Below are 21,785 nucleotides of genomic sequence, written 5' to 3' on the forward strand. Positions count from 1 at the left end.
AGTAATATCAGGTAACACTTTATTTTTTATGTCAAAATCCACCAAACTGAAAATGAAGCTAACAGAGAGGTCAGAGCATCGAATCCTTGTAAGCTTTTTTCGGTGTTCTAAATTTCATAGTACATATGCTTTTTATAAGGAGAGTTTTTTTTTTTTAAAAAAAAACTCTTTTATAATGATTGGTTTTTTTTTTTTTTTGTGAGATAGGAAGTACGCTACCCGTTTCGTTTATTTTATTTAGAAATAAACTTAGCTGGAAATGTGAATCAACTAGGATTTAAACTTTAGACCTCGGATATCAATCATTCTTTTCCACCTGCTCTAGGGACGGTCGATTTTATAATGCTTGGGTTGAAAATTAGGATGCTTGATTTTACTTGCAATGCAAAGGCAGCTCAATTTGCACGGCATTTAATTGACTAGTCAATATGAGAATTTTGAATCTTAACAAAGAAGGTTCAAAAAAAAAAAAGAAAAAAGAAATTACTGTTTTTAGTCAAAGCTATTAGCTTTTATTAGAAACAAGAGAACTCAACAGAAACTCCTAGTAGATTTCTATTTTTTTATTGTTTAATTACGAGTGTTTCTTTTGTGAACAAAGAAAAAAAAATACTAGCAAATTAAAAATTATTTCTTTTAAGATCTTTTACACACTTCCGACTACAATACAAATAGAACTAGAAAAAAAAAATTATATGCATTGAATATAAAATATTAAAATATTATTCTCTCGCTATTTAAATTTTTAGAGACCGGACCGGATCTCCGATGCAAATCAATTAGGTGTTACACTTTATCAAACTTTTAGAATAATTGGTTGCCTCAGACTATGTAAATAGGTATTGAGGAAATTTATACACAATTTCAAAAGATGCGAGGGACAATTTTAAAAAAGAAACAAGTTTATTTTTATAAAAATTCTTAATTATTGAATAGACTTGCCAAACCCAAACCCCAATCATATTCAAGTGGGATGTACTTATGCTTAAGCCATATCCGGGTCGAATCCAAACTCGACCCAATATTATACCCGGTCCAAAATCCCGAGTTAGGCCCAAATCCCTTTATTATATTAACAATATTAAGGCATACCAATTATAATTTGCGCCCGGCCCAATATTTAGTGGTGAAGTAATTTTTGCTCGTAAATGCCCACTTTCATTCTTTGGTTCGCCGTAAATTAAGCTCGGCCGTCGTAATTATCTCGACCTCGATGGATAGAAAAATCAATTGCAAAATAAAAGATACAGAAAAATAATAAAAAAAAATTAGTGTGTTTTCAAGGGCATTGATTTTCTATCGAACAAACAGCACTGGAAAAATAACTTTCATCTGAATTGAAAATTATCGTATACCTGAAAATTACTTACGGATAAACGAACATGTCCTCGAAAATGAATGCTCCATAGTTACAAAATTTCGACCATTCGCGCGGTCGGCGCGAAGCAAATAAATCTCACAAACCAATTTACTGGGGAAAAAATAAGCAATGTAGCTCTCTCTCTACCTTCATCACTGCTCAACATTCATAGAGATGAAACATGTGGGCTCAGGGAAATTATTGTGAGCACCTAAGCATGCAGTGTAACCAGGAACTGTGAACATCAGAAGGGGCAAATGCATGCACCGCAGTTACGTTACGATCCGCCTCTTCGGTGAATTGCGAGCGTGAAATATATGAGAATCATTGTCCCAATACTCGACCTGTCGCAAAATTATGTTGCATTAGTCCTATATTTTGAGATCAATAGTTCGACAGAAAAGTTACAATAATATACTAGAACAGTTAGTGAGTGAATAGAAAGGGAATTTGTCTCAGGCAAAATAGTCATGGGGGGACATGACCACATGAGAATCGAGGGACAGGTTTTCGATGGCCGAGATCAGATAATGCCAACTCTAGTAAATAAACAGTTACGCTGACAAAATCAGACAAGCATGGTAAGCGAATAGTTTCGCGAATTGTTCGCAGAATGATGCTTCCGAAAGCGAGCACCACGAATCGCAATTGCGTTCGACTATCCAAAATGGTGAGTAAGTTAACACTGTCCACCAGTAGAAATCTTAAGATTCCCCTCTGGCATTGAATTTGCCAAATCTAGATCGCAGCAGCAGTGGTCCTTGGGATCAGAAACTCTAGGCCCAGATACACAATTGGACCGACAGTGACACCATTTTTCGTTCTCGTCGGGGACTGTTCCTAAATATTATACATCCAACATTTCTGTATTCAGAACAAGAACAAAGTTGAGGATGCATACAGAGTTGCAAAGATGAGGAGTATTTTGCGAGGGTGCATTGCTGCGAAGCGACTAAATCTCCGACTCCTCCCTTCCCCAGAATCAGTGAGAATAGGGCTAGTGGCCGCAGATTGCGCGGCCAGGATAGCTTTGTTCGGCATCGAAGGTAGCTTCAGCAGCTCCAACTGCAACGGCACCACTGCAACGAGAATTACATTCAAAATGCATGATATTTACTGTTGTTGCAAATTCAAAAGCACTGCTTTCGAGTTTCGACTTAGATAAGATTAAGAAAGAAAAAAGGAGACTAGCCCACAATGGCGTACCTTTAACAATGAGTCTTTTCGACGCGTCGTCTGTTTCTTGCTCCTCGCCACCCCGCCTCTCCATGCGGTTGGAACCCTTACGAGAAAGAGCTCGCTGCGAAACGATTTACATTATCTAAAGCGGCACTCTCGCAACGGCCATAATGAATCTACACTACACAGGAAGAGCAAAATGAAACTTACGGCCGCTTTCGGATTCGCAGAGCAGCATATTTCCGGTGGCTGCGCCGGACCGTCAATGTCCAAAACCACATTGCTCGCATTGTCCATTGCTGTTATCTGATTCTGCAACAACGCAGAGGCGTAAACAATCAATTGAAACAAGAAAAATCACCAATGAATCTGAGTTTGATAACAACTAAAGTATGTAAAAAGAATATAAATTCATCGGCATATTATTATAACCATTATAACTGCATTGGACGGTTCCTCGCATAAATTTGTGATCTGCTACTCAATTTGCACCAAAATACTCATTGAAAAGACAAAGAGGCCATAGTAATTGTAGGGCCCTACCACATTTACCACATAAAACTATACTAACCGGCATTAAAGCCTCCTCCATTTCCGAAATTTACCGCGTAAAAAAATCCAAACGCGAAAAATTTACTGCAACTGATAATCAAAAAGAAAGATCTGATTAGAACATTGAAGGGCATAATTCATGAGTAGTCCCTGAGCATAGGGCAAGTCATGCCATTGTAAGAAATTATGGAAGTTCAGGGACTAACCTGCTTAAAGAGACAAAATTAATGACCATATTACCATTAACCAAAAATTACAGGGACTATAAATGCATTTGTAAACCCTTTTGAACTAATGAGGCATTGGGACAAATTCCTCTATTTGTAGAATTTTTTAACTTACATTGTTTGTTTCTTTTTTTGATTCCTCACTAAATAAGATATATATGTTAGATGTGACTCGAAATCTACTATCGATTCAGGTTTGGGTTTACGACTCGCCGACAGCTTCGCGGTGCGACCAATTTGGAAAAGAAAATTATGGAGGAAAAATGAATGTCCGTTGTGGGTACGGATCGGATCTGAAACCTGTTATGAGTTTTTCTTTTTTCGTTTTTGCCCTAGAGGCGTGTGATTGTGATCGGTTGTAACTGGAAGCACATTGTATTCCCTTTTTCGTTCCATAGTGAAGTTCTCTCCTCCCTCGCCCGTGGTTTTTTCCTGCAAAGGATTTTCCACGTAAATCTGTGTCTATTTATTTTCTGCTTGTGGTTTGATTGTTTTTGTGTTCGTCATTTCGTTTTCGTTTGTGCGTTTGTCGTAACAATATATTCAGGTATAATAACTAAACTGTGAAATAAGGCTTAATTGTTGAATAAGTTTGAACAAAAACACAGCTGTATCTAACAGATTTGGATTCCTACAACAAATTTCCATTCTATTTCTTTTCTTTTTGGGCTTATTTGAAGAAAAAATAGTTAAAAATGTGTATTAAACTGAAAATACTAACAGCAAAACAAAATTGAAAAACCATACTTTTTTTTAAAAAAGTAATTCACAATAGATGAAAACCCATTATTATAACACAAAAAAAGAGAAAATGTGAATTAAAAATCAAAAACTTTAAATGTTTCCTATTAAGAAAAGGCAAAAAAAAACCATTTTTTCATTAAAAAAACAAAAAAAAAAGGAAAAACCAATGCAGGTAATGAATAAAATTACTTGTTTCATACCTCATTCAATAATCCATGTTTAAGGATGAGGAGAAATGGAACTAAGTATAGAGAGAGAGAGAAAGTTAGAGAGAAAAGCAGTTTTTAGAGAGAGAAGCAGTTTTCAATGCATTTGGCAATTGTTGTGGCTTCAGACTCGGACTACGAGTATGTCTAAATTATTCTATACTCTCGTCGTGTGCGCGTGCGTATCTTATACACCGTAACTTATATTTAATAATTTATTATTATTAAATTAAAATTGTATTAATAATTACACCGTATAGAAATTTATGAATTTGTACAAAAATAAGTATAATTTGATTTATACAAATTTGGTACTCAAAATTTGTAAATTGTACTAAACAGCAATATATGTACACAAAATTAATTGGTGTATGAGATATGCTGGTACGCAGGGTATTGATATGCTGGTACACAGGGTATTGGGACTGTCCCTCTCATTTTTGCAAGGACACCCCTCAACATCTCTCTAATTATGGAGGCAGAACAACGAAGGGAGTGGGGTTAAAATAAAAAGAAAAGGAGAGTAGTGGATCCACCTGCAAACATTTGCACCGGACACCCCCTCTTTTCTCTAAAATATTATGTATATAGTTTTAAATTTTATATTCTAGTTCATAAAAATTCTTTGGATTTTGATAGATAAATAAAAAGTAAGAGTTCTTGAATAAAAAAGGTGTAAGATTTACACCGAATTAATTAAGTTAGATAAAGTATTTAAAAATATTATCAAACTCATTGATGATTCCATCAAATTTAATAATCTTGATTACTTTTTAGTAGAAAGATAACTAGATTAATTTATCGATTAATAACTGATATAAAACTTTCTATGTTACAAGAATAGATGTTAAATAGAAAATAAGAAACTGAGAGGGTGTGAATGAAAAAAAATTAGTTGAAGAGACTATCGCTGATGAATTGTAATTTCATGTGCGACTTGTAGCGGATTAGTTTTATTTATTTAATTTTTAGAACCATATTTAACATAACATTATACGAATTAATCATACGGCTTATCAAACTGTCTGAATAAAAACTCGTAAATGACTTTTCCAGTGAAGTCGTACCTCAAACATTGGATTCGAAATTTCAAACGGAGGCACGATTTGAAGTTTTAATTTTTCTTTCTTTTTTGATTAGAAATGTGTCAGGCTTTGCTATTTAAGGCCTTATTAAGATGCAGGGCATTTAAAACCAAAACTTAACCCCTGTTTTATTGGGTTCAGGCCGGTCGAGTCACGTTGATTGGGTCGATTATTAATCCAAGTTCACGATGAATTGCATTAAGCGTCTTCAAAACTTTCCTTCAGATTCAGTTTTGAATCCTAATCACAACTGGATAAAGCATTTTCGCGAATGGCGAAATTACAACCAATGAATGAGCTCAACTTGTGCTGCAGCTCAAAGATTAAAGGTTAAAGATGCAGTTTTACTCGAGCAAATTTTTAGAATCAAACGGAAATTTCAAAAGCTCAAAGCTAAATGTGAAAGAGCAACTGCACAACTATTCACTGGCACTGTTTTACCTGCTGGTACAATTAAATTTGCACTATTGTTATACATTATACATTACTATTATTTGTCACCAACATGGTGAATTAAGAAGTTAATATTTTAAAATAGTTTAAACCCAATCAATCTCCAGTTCCTTGTAGATCTACTACAGTTGTCATTCCCTGAACTGGGCCCTCCTTTCTCATGTAACTCACATGAGATTCTCTCATTGGAGAAATTTTCGCTTGAACCTAGGGCGTGTTTGGTTCATCTATTTTAAACTATGAAATCGGAATGAAATTCATTGATTTCGATTGTTGCCGTTTGTTTTATAGGAATCGGATTCCGATTTCCATTCCACTCCGGAATGGGAATGACAAAATTCATTTATGATCCAATTCGGCTTTAAATCCCGGATTGGTTCATTCCAAAGTAAACTATTCAAAATCCTCTTTCATCAACACCTATCTCGTCTCCCTTCATCACTTTCCTCTTTCTTAATCAAAACCCTCTCTAAAAAATTTTAAATTTTCATTCCGATTTTCATTCCAATAATAAACCAAACATTTTTGGATGATTCGTCATTCCATTTTCTATTCCAAAGCAATTCAATTCCATTTTTCATTCTTATTTCAATCATGAACCAAACATGCCCCTAGTGTAACTGTACATCCTATGCAGTGCATTTTATGATAAATATTTTAAAATAAAAATTTATTCGGATAGATTTGATTTAGAACAGATTGCAAAGTTCATAAGAAAACCTATTGGTAATTCAAAATATATGTAAAAATTTGTCAGAACTATACAATTTGAAAGATTGATCTATTTAAAAAAAAACGGTTCAAAAATATATTTAACTAATAAGACAAGATGCGTGTTAAATTTATCTGTTAAATGGTATAGATGCGCATTGGATTCACGACCTCACGAACAGGTCGGTTGTCATGCCATGTTACCAACAAATAAATATAATAAAATAATGAATCGCGACAACATAATACATGTAATAGATTAAACTCTTGATTGATTTTCAAACTACTATAGTAGGGTTTTAGTAGAGTGGTGCATGAGATGTATGCATACACCTGGTGCGCCCAACAGTTTTATGCCCACATCACCGGTGTTTGGCGCACGTGGTAGGCAATAAAGCGAGTCGACTCATTAATTGTACTCGTCCGTGCCCACGCCGACCCTCGTGCACCGGGTCTAATAAAAAATTGGGTCTAATCAGCTCGCACGTACGCCCTCTGCATCTCCACCGTCGAACACGAACTCCCGTGGCAACAGATCCACATGATCTGCGCCAGCTGGCAACTGGTGGTGGGGGCCACAATTCGGGCCCTCGTGGGGCCCACCCCGGTTGCAAAAGAGACTGAAAGTTGGACCATGCATTGGACCCCCGTGAGAATAGTGGGACCCACAAATTTACTTGACTGCTTGAGGGCGGGTAAAATTGCACGTACACCCTTACACCTATTCATAATCATGTGTCCTTCCTCAGAAAACTCCCTCTCTTTATCAGCTGATCATGAAAATTCAAATTTTTATTTAAATAACTATTTTGCCCTTATCGATTTACTATATCTTTTAAACTTTAGTTCCTTTTCCTGCTTTGTCTCATCCAAATTGTAAACACATTTCTCTCCAAGATATATTTTGTAAACTATAAATTGTAAATCAAATAATAAATGAGACTTAAAAAATTGATATTTGATTCTTTATTAGAGAAGTTTTGGGGATACATGTGCAATTGCTCCTAACTAATAAAGGTTCTTTTTTGGGAGTGATCTCATTTATATCCTGCGCAGGGATAGTAGCTAAGAGCTTTAAATTCATTCACCCATTTCCTGAGACACTTCTCATTTAATCCTCTCTCTCCTCTTCATTTTCTCCAATCTCTCTCTCTCTTTCTCTCTAGAACCATCCCTTTCTCACACTCTACATTTCCTCTATCAAAACCCTACTCTCTCACTACCATGGGGATCTAAATCCCCATTTGTCCCCCCCGCCCCCCCATGCAAAGGAAAAGGGGAAAAAAAAAAAGCTGTGATTTTTATGGACCCGAGGAGTAAGTAGTAAATAAATAGAAATTGAGGGGGAGTACCGAGAAAAGACCCCCTCAAGGCATCTTCTTCTCCGTTGCACCCTTTTTCACGTGGTGGCGCGCGAAGCGCCAATCTCTTCTTCGTCTTCTTCTTCCTCCTCTCAAAGGCGTCGCCTTTTGGGGACAATGTGAGCTCGATCGAGGCCGAAAATGGAAAAAAGGAGCCATTTTTAGCTGCTTCCGAGCGATTTTCCCGCCGCCTAATGTCCATGGAGCTCGAGCCCATCTCGCCGAGGTGGTTGTTCCCCTTACTCTGTTTCTTGGTCCTCTGCGTCCCCAAAAGCGCTTCCGGAACCAGCGACGCAGAAGCGCTTCTGGCGCTGAAGGCCTCGCTCGACATCTACAACTCCCTCCCATGGCGACGCGAGGACGCTGACTCCCTCTGTTCCTCGTGGAAGGGGGTAAAAGAGTGCTCCGCTAATGGCCGAGTCACGAAGCTCGTCTTGGAGTATCTCAGCCTCACGGGGGCGCTCAAATCCGAGACCCTAGCTCCTCTCGATCAACTCCGCGTCCTCAGCTTCAAATCCAACGCGCTCTTCGGCCCCATCCCCGAGCTCTCCCCGTTGCGCAATCTCAAATCCCTTTACCTCAACAACAACCGCTTTAATGGCCGAATCCCCCCAACTCTCGTCGCCCTCCACCGCATAAAGGTCGTGGATTTCTCCAATAACCTCCTCTCGGGGCCCATTCCCAAAACCCTAGCCTCTCTCCCGCGCCTCTACGCTCTCTTCCTCCAAAACAACAACCTCACAGGGGAGATCCCTCCCTTCAATCAACAGACCCTTCGTTACTTCAATGTCGCGAGCAACAACCTCTCAGGTACGATCCCCGCTACGAAAACCCTCGCCCGCTTCGATTTGAGCTCTTTTGACAACAACCCAAATCTCTGCGGCGCCCAAATCCATCGCCCCTGCTCTAAAAACCCCGCCGTTGCGCCTTCTCCGAGCCCAAATCCCCTCGTCTCCTCCTCGGTCAACTCGTTCCCTCCCCGCGCCGCCTCCCGCGACGGGAGGAGCGAAAAGCGTCGCCGGAGGCGGCGGCGGAGGCTCATCGCCATTGTCGCGGGCTCCGTTGCGGGGGCTCTCGTGCTCTCCCTCTCGGCATTGGCGCTGCTCGCGTGGGGCTCTCGCAAGACGAGGAAGATGGCGTCGTCGGCCAATGGAGGGAGAGGGGTCGGGGGCGGGAGCAACAAGGTGACGGAAGGGGGAGGCGAAGGAGGGGGAGGAGGGGGAGGGGGAGGGGGCNGTGCTATATATATATATATATGTTGTTGTTGTGACTCTTGACCTTAAATTTAAATAAGAAACTAGACTAAGCTAGTGCTAGAAAAAATAGTATAAAATTAATAACTTGACCTTGTGTTTTGTTCTAAATGAAAGGTTAAACTCCTAATATTCTGGTTACTTTTGAGGCTAATTTAAGCAGGTTTTTTTTTTTTTTTTTTTTTTTAATTTTTAATTTTGTTGTTTTTGTACTTCGTTCAAGAACATGGCTGATATACATTCGGGTATAATGTGGGTATTAGTGGGTAAATGCGATGGGTTCCCTGATAGGAACTGATAAGCCCCAATTTGTTTGAGATTTCAATTAGTTTGTTTGACCCAAAAAATTGCCTCTAAATGCTGTTTTTTTTTTTTTTTTTTTTTTTTTTTTTTTTTACTCGTATAGGTCCCTTACTTTTTATCGTCTTATATATGAGTCCTAAAATTTCTAAATTGCCCGCCACCCCACCCGCCCACCTGAAATTTTCGTAAAAGGGCAATGAGATCCCTTACGTTTTTGTGTTGGTTATATTTAATTTTTATTAAATTAAAATAGGTCAATTTGAATAAAAAAATTTACTAAATTTACTTTTTTACAGAAGTAAATTAATTTTTTTAGATTTTGATGCTCTCGTTTCGTTTTTCTCAAGTAGTGTTAATTTTAGAAGAGGATTCAAAAATTTTGAAGCTGAAGCAGCATAAATCAAACTTTTGACGTATTAAAACTTCATTATTTATTAGTTATAAATATCCAAATTGTCAAATTCGGGGTTCATTAACATTCTACATAAAAACCAAAAAGAACTTTTCTCAAAACAAAAAAAAAAACCAAAAAGAAAAAAAAAATCAAATTATCGTTTTTTAATAAAAAATTAGGAGCTGAACCTTCTAAAAAGCTAACATTTCACCTACCTTAATTTATCGCTCACAAAACACAGTAAGAGGGCGACCTTCGGAATATTAAATATAGCAAGGGGTTTTATAAAAAAATATATGTCGTCGTTTTACTAGCTCCGTGCACGGAGGAATTCTACACTATCACACTTGCACAACGTCATCAATTAACAAGCCAATCAAATTCATTTTTTTCAAATAAAAGTACATTAAAAATATTTTTTTACAATTATGATGAGACATATTTTTAAAAAGAGAAATTTGATTGGTTTGTTACGCCATGTCACCTATATACCTGTTGCATTTTAGAATTTTTTCCGTGCGCCGGAATTTACCACGTTGGACGGGCCCGCTTCACTTGCCAGCGTGGCAAACCGTGATATATAACACGGTAAATACTGAATTCAAAAAAAAAAAAAACAATTCTCTCGATGAGCGCGCCATAACGCGATACCTGTAATACTAATCATAAAATATTTAGTGTGCAGAATTTTTCAACTCACGATATAATCGCATCAATAATTTACTATTGACACGAAGAGTACAAACTACAGAAACTGTGTTGCCACCAAATACAGATAATCGACAGATAAAAACATTCAAATTTGTGCCCAACATTTCAAACGAATCTAGTCATTTTTTTTTGTCAGTGGCTGGTGGCTAGATTTACTGTACGAGTGTGTTATTAGTAACATATTAATATCATTATGTTTCCTTTATCTATATGCTTATTTTTTTTTTTTCCTTTACAATTATTTGTACTATATATTTTTTAAAATCTTTTTATGTTAAAATTGCTACTTTGACCGAGGTGTGTACGCGGTCAAAAAAGAAGTAGCCTGTGGTGTGTCCCTGTCCATGTGTTTCCAGGGGAATCCTCGCTAGAAACAACGTGCTCGTGAGAAGGGATAATTTGTACCGTAGCACTCGATCGGCGCGTCGCTGAGCTCGTTTTCACTGTAAACAGTTGCTTATCACGGTGCAGTAGTGTTGTTTCTGATCGTCCCAGGCTTTAATTTGCGTTTCGGTGGCTCGTGAGATTCGTATGATAGTAAAATATTCAATTAACTTTATGTTCAGATTTTTAGAAAAAGAAGAATTAAAATGGATGAAACAATCGATGAATTTAGTAGATTGATTGATAACTATTGATTCATTTTTGTTTCTGTTTTCTTTTTATTTATTGATGTGCCTGTTTTTTTTTTTTTTTTTTCAAAAAAAGAAAAAAATAATGTTTCCGTGCTGGCAGGTTCGCGGCCCTCGGGGAGCGGGAAGCCCCTGCATTGGACGTCGTGCCTGAAGATCGCGGAGGACGTCGCGACGGGGCTCCTATTCCTGCACCAGCAGTCGCCTCCGGCGGCCCACGGCAACCTCAAGTCCTCGAACGTCCTCCTCGGCGCCGACTTCGAGTCCTGCCTCACCGACTACTGCCTCGTACCCTCCTTCCTCCCCGCCACTGCCGCCGACTCCTACCTCGACAATACCGCCACCGCCGCCGCCGCCTCTGGTCCCTCTTCCGCCGCATCCCTCTTCTACCGCGCTCCCGAGACCCGCCGCCCCAATTCCAGCTCCTCCTTTACCCCCACCGCCGATATCTATAGCTTCGGAGTTCTCCTCCTCGAGCTCTTGACAGGTGTGGAGATAATCATCTTATTAGAAAAGTTTCAGCGGCTAGAGAACGGTATTTAATTATTTGGGCGGGCTCTCTCTTCAGGTGTACAAATAACCGCCGAGTAACCGCTATCGGTAGAAATGAATATTATAACCTTTGGAAGGGCTCAAACATCCAGCGCGTAGAAATTTCTTGCGCATGGAGCTACAGAAAATTTGTGCCCTCTCATGCAACATGTTCTGATCGCGAGCCCAACACGAAGATTTGAAATAAATTAGAGAATAACTAAGCTTGAAAAGATTTGGATATTGTGTGAAATAACCGTTTTTTATAACTGCAGGCAAGACGCCCTTTCAAGATTTGGTAGAGGAGCACGGCGCCGACATCCCCAAGTGGGTCCGGTCGGTCCGCGAGGAGGAGACAGAATCCGGTGACGACCAGGCGGCGGCAGCAGCAGCCGAGGAGAAGGTAGGGGCATTGCTGAGCATCGCGGTGGCGTGCGTAGCGGTGGATCCGGAGAAAAGGCCAGCCACAAAGGAGGTGCTGAGGATGATACGGGAGGCGCGGGCGGAGTCGATGGCGGTGTCGTCGAACAGCAGCGACCGTTCGCCCGGCAGGTGGTCGGACACGGTGCAGAGCTTGCCGAGGGAGCAGGGATCGGAGAGTTTCGCCGGGAGAGATTGATCGACGGGGAGGTCATTTTAAACTTTCTCTTCGATCGAAATTTCGCTTTTGAATTGTAGAAAATGGTGTGTAAATGTTTGCGATTTAGAAGAAGAAGAATTAGCTGCTAGGTTGAATGAAAAATTTTCATTTTAAATCTTTAATTCAAATTGAAACAATATTTTCTACTTCCCTCAGATTTCGGTCACTTGCATGAAAATTAACACACTCCAATAATAGGAGTATCATAAGATTGATAGATATTCAGGGGCTTTTTGTAAATTGGTTAACCTAATTCATTAAATGTTTTATTTAATTTCTGAAAAGGACATTGAACAGCTACTAACTTAACCCAGCTTCACCCAGAAGATGCTTGTGAACAAGTAGCTTTTTAGGCAGCATTACTAACTTAGAAAGCAAAAGGAAAATTTGCCAAATTAGAAAGCACTTTTTAGATGCAAACACAAAAGGATGAAGCAACCACTTAACTCACATTATTGGTACTCACAATCTTATCATGTATATGTTTTTTTTTTTTCTTTTTTGAATTTGTCATATCACTGTATTCATATCTCTGTATTGCAATTTGCATTCCATATTCATATATCTGCTTCGTAGAGCAAGAATTACTGATTGAAAGCCATTAAGAAACATAATTAAGGTCTCTCAATACAGAGCCTCCATTTTTTCGTGAGGTTATAAATGCATGAAAAAGCATGCATTGAAATAGAACCTTTTTTGTTTTTTTTTTTTTTTATTTTTGCTGAGCTGCTCTGCATGCTTCTATTTCAATCACTGCTGTTTTATTGTTTAAAATTTGCCTAATTAATTCCAACTGATCAGTAGGTATCCAGCATTTGATCTCAGCTTATTTAGGATGCATTTTGAGCAAAATAAAACAATGTTAATGAGAAGAAAATCTGAGGAAGAAAATATTGACTAGGCTACGTAGTTCTCTTCTTCAACTCAAAAACTAACATAAAACAAAACATTACAATGGATAACATGGCAAATTATTACAAGATACATGTGGTGCAGCTGTGGTGACAAATTTCATGCAGAATTAAAACAAGAAACACACACAAAATAAGCAGGAAATAAGAAAGCAGTAAGATAACATAAATACCTTAGGTGCCATTAGCTTACTCCTTCAAGAAAGTGGCTTTTGTCCAGCAATTTTTCCTTTCAGCCTCCTCCAACTTAATACTACCATCACGTATATGTCATCGAATAATTTATCAGTCATCTGAAAATAAGCAATCCTCCACGATCTTCGGAATAAGAAAGCAATGTACACACCCCATAATCCTGTCGCAAATCCTGTTCCCATTCCAAGATATAACCATATTGTCTCATGAGTTCCGTTGTTGTCGTCTCTTTGAGGATAAGGGTTTGTATCATCTTTGGAACAGTTGTTTTTGGTAGGAGGTCCACAAAGATAATAATTGCCAATGTATATTGACGGATCGTTAAGTCGGTCCAATTGACTCCCAGTTGGAATCCACCCAGATAAGTTGTTGTAAGATAGATTCAAGCTGCTCAAGAAGGTCAAATCCGATAAGCTTTGCGGAATAGCGCCTGAAAGCTCATTCAGCGAGAGGTCAAGAGATTCCAAGTTAAGCATGTCGCCTATGTTTTTCGGTATCCATCCCGTCAAATGGTTTCTTGATAAGTTCAAACTCTGCAACATGCGAAGTGCGACTATTTCTTCTGGGATTTGCCCACTCAAATTGTTTCCTGAGATATCGATAGTCTTGACAAGATAGAGGATGGTAGAGTACCGAAATTCATTCCTTTTCATTACAAGAAGTAAATTATCCATAAAGTTGAATAAAATATCCGAGATTAGGTTAATCTTATATTCGTCTGGATTATAATTGTTTGCCGATGGATGAATCATAGCACTAAAATTACCAAAAGAATGTGGTACCGGTCCCGACAGATTGTTAGCCGCAAGATCCAAGACATGGAGGTATGGCAGTTGTGCCAACACTTCTGGAATGTCGCCGGAAAACATATTTGATCGCAACTGCAGAACTACTAGATTCTGCAGGTTCTCACCCATCCATGTTGGAATTTTTCCTGACAATTTATTTCTGCTAAGATCAACAAAAGTCAGATGCTTGCAGTGCTGCAAATTCGCAGGGAGTTGCCCGTGGAAGCGATTATCGTTGAGATGTAACGATTTAAGCGAGCTCAACAAGCCAATGGATGCTGGAATTTTTCCGGTAAGGTTATTGTTTGACAGATCCAAAATTTGGAGGGACGAATTTTGCCAACACCGAGGTAGTTCTCCGGATAAAGAGTTGTTCGATGTATTCAGAATTTTTAGAGAATCCAATTCACACATGTATGATGGGATACTGCCATTAAACTTATTGCTTGACAAAAATAAAAAGCCTAACTGTGAAATATTCAAGGATAGTGGAAGCGGTCCGGAAAGAGAATTTTCAGAGAGGTCTAACATGTGCAGACTCTTTGGCAGAGATGGTATCAGACCTTCGAATCTGTTGGACTTCAAAACAAGAATCTCTAGATCTTTGAATTGCAAAAATACTGGCAATTGGCCTACAAGTTGATTATAAGAGAGATCTATCGTAACTAGTGACAAATTCCACAACCATTCAGGCACGGTGCCCGCGATGCTTGTGTTCGATAAATCCAAATAGAAAAGTAGCGTCTGCCCCCGGAGCCATGCCGGAAACTGCGAGCCAACCAGTTTACAGGAACCTAAATTAAGAACCAGAAGCTGAAATGGAGGGACCCAGTTGTCACCCACGTTGACGATTAGAGAATTGGAGGAGAGTAAAATTCCCACTAAACTTGATAGGCTAGCGAGATGAGCTTCGGATACGACACCGTGCAAGGAGTTAAAAGAAAGGTCCAACCAAACTAAGTTCGAAAGGTTCCGAATTCCAAAAGGAATAGGTCCAACTAGTGAGTTGTTACTTAGATCAACGTAGCGCACATTCTCCAGCTGCTCTAGCCAGCCGGTTAAATTCCCGTGAAGCTCGTTATTGCCCAAATCCAACATGTCGAGGCTCTTCCACGAGCAGCGCAGCGTCCCTACCACCTCTGCAATATCTCCGTCCATGCTAAGAGAGTTCAGGTCTACAACTTGTAAATTACACAAGTTTCCAAGCGATTCAGGTACGGTACCGTCAAAATAATTTTCTCCTAGGTACAAGCTGCTAAGAGAAGTCAAGTTTCCGAGTGCGTCGGGGATCTTTCCATAAAATCCACCGTTTTCTAGATCAAGATAGGAAAGGTTGGTAAGGTTCCACAACCATGTCGGTAAGGCGACATTGAAGGGGCCATTTTCTCTGAGTTTAAGGATTCTCAGAGATGTAAAGTTGACATAAGACAGAGAGTTTGGAATGCTGCTTAGACTACAATCTTCCAAAGACAACTCTGTAATGTACTTCAGCTTATTAACTTCTTGCAACCAATCAGCAGCACTAGACAGATCCATATAGCTCATGGCGAGGTATCGGAGAGAAGATAAATGAGAAAGCCACGAAAGGTCGCGAGTGCTGGGGCCACTTGGAAAAGCGTTTTCTAAGCCAAGAGCGTGGAGACGAGTGAGATTGCCTAGCCAAGGAGGTGCTACACCTATGAAGAATGACCCGGAGAGATCGAGAAAGCGAAGGTTGAAGAGATTTCCAAGTTGCTGAGGTACTCTGCCGCCAAAGCCAGAATTNTAGGAGAGATCGAGATGCGTCAAATTTTTAAATGAACCGACGAATTCCGGGACGGTGCTTCCAGAGAAAACGTTCGAGCTAAGATCGAGGTGAACTAAATGATGTAAAACAGCCAAGGAAGGACTAACCTCACCGAGCGGATCGTACAGCCATGAATTTCGCAGGCTGAGCTTCACGACGTGCCCGGTGTTGCTGTTGCAGACTACTCCCCTCCAACCAATACAACAATCCTGACCTGCCCATGAAGACAAGCTCTCCTCCGTGTCGATAACATCGGCTTTGAAGGCGAGGAGCGCGCTCCTTTCGATCTCGAAGCACCCACTTGTTAGGGTGGCTTGACAGCCTAAAAGCCATAGTGTGAGTAGAAGAAGCAAACGGTGCATGGCTGTGGTAGTCCTTGTTACAACTTACAAGTGCGTTTGCTTGCTCACTGAGTTATTTACACTTGCATCTTGTACCAGTATACATACATATACATAAACACACGCACACACACGCGCGCGCACACACACACACACGCACAAATGCTTGTGTCTAGCTACTTCACTACACCCCCTAATTAGAAGCCTTTAAATTCGTGCTGATTAATTTGAAAGCATGTGTGTACATGAAATTCATGTTCCATACTTAGTCAAATTCCGGCCGCAAAAGGCCCGAGAATGTGTGATGCTCCGAATATATATATATANCTAGGTACTCCAAATACTCTAGATCAAGTTTAACAGAGCCGATCGACGATTCGAAAGTCGTAACATCGAAAACGAGCTGGAAGCACGGAAGGCTCCGTGCTTCCGATAGCATAGTAGCCTCACTCTATATATATATATATATATATATATATATATAGAGTATAGAAGGGGCAAAAGATTAAAGACCCGAAGGTCAATAATGAAATGAAATAATTTTTGAGTAAACATGAAATGAAATAATTATTCTCTACACTGAGCATCCTTTTATATTAATGATATGAAATATCTATTATTTTTTAAAAGTTTACGCTGTAATAAAAGAACAAATTTTTAGTATTTTATATTTACGATCTCATGTTTTGATATTATATTAATAAAAAAAAAGTATAATTATACAAATCACCCTGCACTTTTTCACTTATTTCAAATATCTTTTTAAATAAAAAATTTAAACAATATTAACTGTGCATTCTAGTTTAATTTGTCTCAAATACTTCCCTCCCCTAAAATTTTTTATTTATTTTAACGGTGGTGTGTTGATAGCACATTTTCAAGCCCATTCAATCCCTTTCAAACCCACCTTTTAGTACCGAGACTCAATGGCAGCGTTTGGTTAGGGGATAGGAGTAGATATAGACCCTTATCCCCCCTTTATATCCAAACGCTAATTTTTTATTCGAGAATAGTAATTCTCGGTTATTCCCACCAACACTTCAGTTTCTATATAAAACTATCTAAAATTGTTCTTATTTCCGGGAACAACCTAATTTTCATCTAAATATTATTTTTCTTATCCCCATACTTGTACCTATTCCTGTAATAGTCAGTTCTCGCTTATATCCGAACCAAACGCTACCAATAGCAATCACGAAAAAACATTCACATGAGAAATTCTCTTCATCTCGTACGAGAATTCGAATGTTTTTAATGTCAAGTCACCTTCCGCGTATCACATCCATTAATATTTCCGTAAAAAGTTAATGAAATTTGGCAATTTTTTTTATAATTTGCCAAAAAAAATTTCATAACTTCTTTCTTGCCTATCATAGAGGGAAGTTACACTTTATATGCAGCAGATCTAAATTTGTACCAAAGAGTAAATAAAAGAAATGAATTTTAATCCAAAACCTAATAAAACATCACAACAATTTGGACTCTATATATAAACAACGTGAGTCACACTAATATGGGCCCAACACATAATGCATATAATAAACAATAATTTTTTGAAAGACCCATACTAATACTCTGTGCAAAAAAGCAAAAGTAAAGGCCCCAGTCAATTCTCTGTATGACAAAGAAAAGAGTTAAAACTTTTATTAGTGGAGGACTCCCAAGTCACAAGGCCTAATTAACGATTTTAAAAATTAAAAAAGGGACAAAAAAACTTTGATTTTCTTTTCCTTTTGGATGAAGGGAAATTTTATTTGTACACCCTAAAAACGACTACATATCTTACACCCTTCAATCTAGGATTGATAGAAACCTAAATAGTTTTTAATAAAAAAAAAATTTAGTGTGACAAGTGAAAAATTGATGGTTCTTGGATAGAAAAAGTGCATGTAAGATGTACTTCTCTTCTTGAGGTGCACCAGTTGTTTTGCTTCTAGATAAATAACACTTTTGGTTTTCAAATTATAAAACTCGTGACACTTTGGTTTTCAAGCTTTAATTTGCAAGTTCAATATAATAAATTCATATAAAAAAAGATGATAAAAAAATAGTTTGATACTATTAATCTTAAATAAAGTATTATATTAGAAGAAAGAGATTTCAGTAGGCTATAGATTTGACTAGCTAAGAGCTTTTTTGACAATGAAAGGCGTCAACAGCTTCAAGTGGACTCACTATCATTCTAACCGGACTCCACTTGGCGGATCGGGACGGACTCCATTTACTTGGCGGATCGGGATGGATTCGAGATGAGTTATATTTTTCTATATTTTTGTTCTCACTTACTATCCTATTCAGGGTGGAAGCTCCACTAATCCAGATCCATTTGCATCCCTACCTATACACTGCAGTTAAGAGCGTATATTATACATCTCAACCCATAGGTTGAGTTATATATTAGCCATCTTTGTAAGTTTCTTATAAGCTTCTTTGCTTAATGAAACTTATCAGTCTAAGCCCTTGTGACTTTGTCAATCCAACATAAAAAATTGGAAGTAAAAAAAAAAAACCAACCCACCCGGCGGGTGGGATGAATTAGTCAGTCACATCAGTTCCACCCATTCGATGAATGGAAATATATGATATACACTTTGCGAAATAAACTAGTAATATGAGTTCGGCTATTGTATTATCAATAGTACTAAGTTTTTGATGCTATCGAGTTTTTTGCCGTTAGATCTACTCTTTGATTATTTCTACTCGTTAGATTATATTATTCAACCAACCACCTACTCAACCCTAGAGAACTATTATCAGTATATGATAAAAAAAAAGATGATAAAAAAATAGTTTGATACTATTAATCTTAAATAAAGTATTATATTAGAAGAAAGAGATTTCAGTAGTCTATAGATTTGACTAGCTAAGAGCTTTTTTGACAATGAAAGGTGTCAACAGCTTCAAGTGGACTCACTATCATTCTAACCGGACTCCACTTGCTTGGCGGATCGGGACGGACTCCATTTACTTGGCGGATCGGGACTGATTCGAGATGAGTTATATTTTTCTATATCTTTGTTCTCACTTACTATCCTATTCGGGGTGGAAGCTCCACTAATCCAGATCCATTTGCATCCCTACTCAGATGCCTACCTATACACTGCAGTTAAGAGCGTATATTATACATCTCAACCCATAGGTTGAGTTATTAGCCCTCTCTGTAAGTTTCTTATAAGCTTCTTTGCTTAATGAAACTTATCAGTTTAAGCCCTTGTGACTTTGTCAATCCAACATAAAAAATTAGAAAAAAAAAAAACCAACCCACCCAGCGGGTGGGATGAATTAGTCAGTCGCATCAGTTCCACCCATTCGATGAATGGAAATATATGATATACACTTTGCGAAATATACTAGTAGTATGAGTTCGGCTATTGTATTATCAATAGTACTAAGTTTTTGATACTATCGAGTTTTTTGCCGTTATGTTTACTCTTTGATTATTTTTACTCGTTAGATTATACTATTCAACCAACCACCTACTCAACCCTAGAGAATTACTATCAGTTTAACCGCACATCCTGTCATCCTATGGCCAAAAATACGATAGCACTAAGCGCTTGATACTATTGATAGTATAATACCAACCGTCCTTAGAGCAAGTGGTAAAGGGCTTGGTGGTTGGTACCCGAGGTCTCAAGTTCGAATACTAGTTAATTCACATTTTCAGCTAAGTTTATTTCTAAATGAAATAAACGAAGCAGATAGCATGCTATCTATCTCTAAAGAAAAAGAAAAAAAAAAGAAAAAAAGATAGTATAGTAGCATAATTCCTAATAGTATTGCTCGTCACTAAAAAAAGATACAAATGTATCACGATCCCCACAACTATTAGTTATTTTGAGAAGATTCTTAGCTACATAATTTTTTTAATCCAATTTTTTGGACTTTTAATTTATTTAAAATTAATAATCTTAAGTAATTAATATAAATTTTGTTAAATCCGGCTAATAGTAATGCTAAATGTAATACTGAGTACTTATAAATAAAACTAAACTAATTAGCTGCAAATAATTAATAGAATTATTAAATTTAATGATTTTTACTTAATACGCTGAAATAACTCAACTAAAATAAAATAAAATTTTGAAAAATATCAAAAATATATATATGGCTGAGGGAGCCATTTTAAAAATATTTTAGTCGAGGGGGTCTTGATACATGACTTTTTTTTTTTACCCATTGTAGCTAAGTCGGCAAGCAAGCTGCCAACAGAGAAAGTCGTGTCTGCTACTGCCGACTTCATGCATCAAATGACATCATTAAATAGTCGGCAACGCCGTGTTTCGCCCCAGGTGTATACTTTATTTTATTTTATTTTCTAAATGTAAATGTTGCAAATGCATTCCGCCACTCGTCGTTGAGAACCACATCCAAAATTCCAAATAATTCATTCTAATTTGTTGGGTTAGTGATATCAAATTTGCTTATTAGCCTAATTGGTTTTATTTTGCGTTTGGTTCAACAACTCATATAATGGGTTAGTTAGTAATTGCTTTGGGCTTTAGTTGACCCATTTGGTATATTGGGCCAAGTGATGTTAAGAGAGATTCTCTTTGGATTTAGAGGGTGAGTTCTCATTTTTGCTCTCTAGGGTTTTCTCTTTTCTTGTAATAGAGAAGAGAGGTGTAGAGAGGGTGGGAGAAGGAGCTCTCTTGTTCTTCTTGCTTGATTCAAAAACTTCCAAGGTAGATTGGATGAATTTTAAGAGGTATTCCGAAGCGGGATTCGCGGAATCGGAAGGTGTTTCAAAAAAGGTGTAGCAAGAAAAAATTTTCATTGGAAGGTTGTAAGCCTATTGTGATAGAGTGGTAATTTCTAACCAAATCTTGTAATCTCCTCATTCGATAGTGGATTTGATCTCTCCGTACCCGTGGATGTAGTCTAGTTTGGATGAACCACGTAAATCTTGTGTTGTTGTTGTGGATGTGTTTGGATTTTTCTCGTTCAACTTCATTTACTCTGATCTTCCATATCTTGGTTGTGGATAATTTAGATACATTACATTTGTTTACTAGTGTGATTAGTATCTTGATAGTGAGGGTTCCGTCATTAGCTCACTACAATTGGTACCAGAGCTTCAAGGTTGAGTGCAAGGTGTTCGATAAATTATCTCAATGGCAACAAATCAATTGGTACCACATCCAAAATTCCAAATAATTCATTCTAATTCATTAAAAGTTAGCTCCTCAGTGTGCTATTCACTCTTTACTGTTCTTGTCATAGCAATTAAAATGTAGACTTTTTTTTTTTTTTTTTCCTGAAACTTATTTTTTCTGAAGAAACAGTCCTCTTTCTCTTTCTAACTTGTATTCTCTCCTGTGCAACTTTTAAATCCTTATATTATAAGGTTCGTAAATTAGTTTCCTCACAATACTCTTATACGAGAAGCGACAATTTGTTTTTTTTTGTTTTTTTGTTTTTT

General features: G+C 37.9%; 3 protein-coding genes across 3 annotated transcripts; 1 reads left to right on the plus strand and 2 right to left on the minus strand.

Annotated features, from left to right (window-relative positions):
• LOC109703551 lies at positions 1,381 to 4,330 on the minus strand. Its single transcript, XM_020224201.1, has 5 exons — positions 4,263 to 4,330; positions 2,750 to 2,851; positions 2,567 to 2,660; positions 2,262 to 2,439; positions 1,381 to 1,704 (listed from the first exon to the last, which is right to left on the minus strand). Exons 2-5 carry the CDS (start codon positions 2,834 to 2,836, stop codon positions 1,638 to 1,640), a joined length of 426 nt encoding a protein of 141 aa, XP_020079790.1. The 5' UTR covers positions 2,837 to 2,851; positions 4,263 to 4,330; the 3' UTR covers positions 1,381 to 1,637.
• Positions 7,684 to 12,479, plus strand: LOC109703717 (inactive leucine-rich repeat receptor-like serine/threonine-protein kinase At1g60630). Its single transcript, XM_020224439.1, has 4 exons — positions 7,684 to 9,116; positions 11,035 to 11,068; positions 11,275 to 11,658; positions 11,978 to 12,479. The coding sequence occupies exons 1-4, from the start codon at positions 8,073 to 8,075 to the stop codon at positions 12,319 to 12,321; spliced, it is 1,806 nt and encodes a 601-aa protein (XP_020080028.1). The 5' UTR covers positions 7,684 to 8,072; the 3' UTR covers positions 12,322 to 12,479.
• On the minus strand, positions 13,314 to 16,384 carry LOC109703718 (receptor-like protein 12). The gene has a single exon (XM_020224440.1). It carries the CDS (start codon positions 16,382 to 16,384, stop codon positions 13,451 to 13,453), a length of 2,934 nt encoding a protein of 977 aa, XP_020080029.1. The 3' UTR covers positions 13,314 to 13,450.

This window comes from Ananas comosus, linkage group 25 (assembly GCF_001540865.1).
Source record: "Ananas comosus cultivar F153 linkage group 25, ASM154086v1, whole genome shotgun sequence".
Classification (NCBI taxonomy): domain Eukaryota; kingdom Viridiplantae; phylum Streptophyta; class Magnoliopsida; order Poales; family Bromeliaceae; genus Ananas; species Ananas comosus.

Excerpts from the sequence above, each read along its gene's own strand:
- LOC109703551 (XM_020224201.1), bottom strand. The coding sequence starts at position 2,836 with ATGGACAATGCGAGCAATGTGGTTTTGGACATTGACGGTCCGGCGCAG. Across the intron at positions 2,661-2,749 it reads CTGCGAATCCGAAAGCGGCC|CGAGCTCTTTCTCGTAAGGG; the intron begins GTAAGTTTCATT and ends ATCGTTTCGCAG. Across the intron at positions 1,705-2,261 it reads CTCCTCATCTTTGCAACTCT|GTCGAGTATTGGGACAATGA; the intron begins GTATGCATCCTC and ends ATTTTGCGACAG.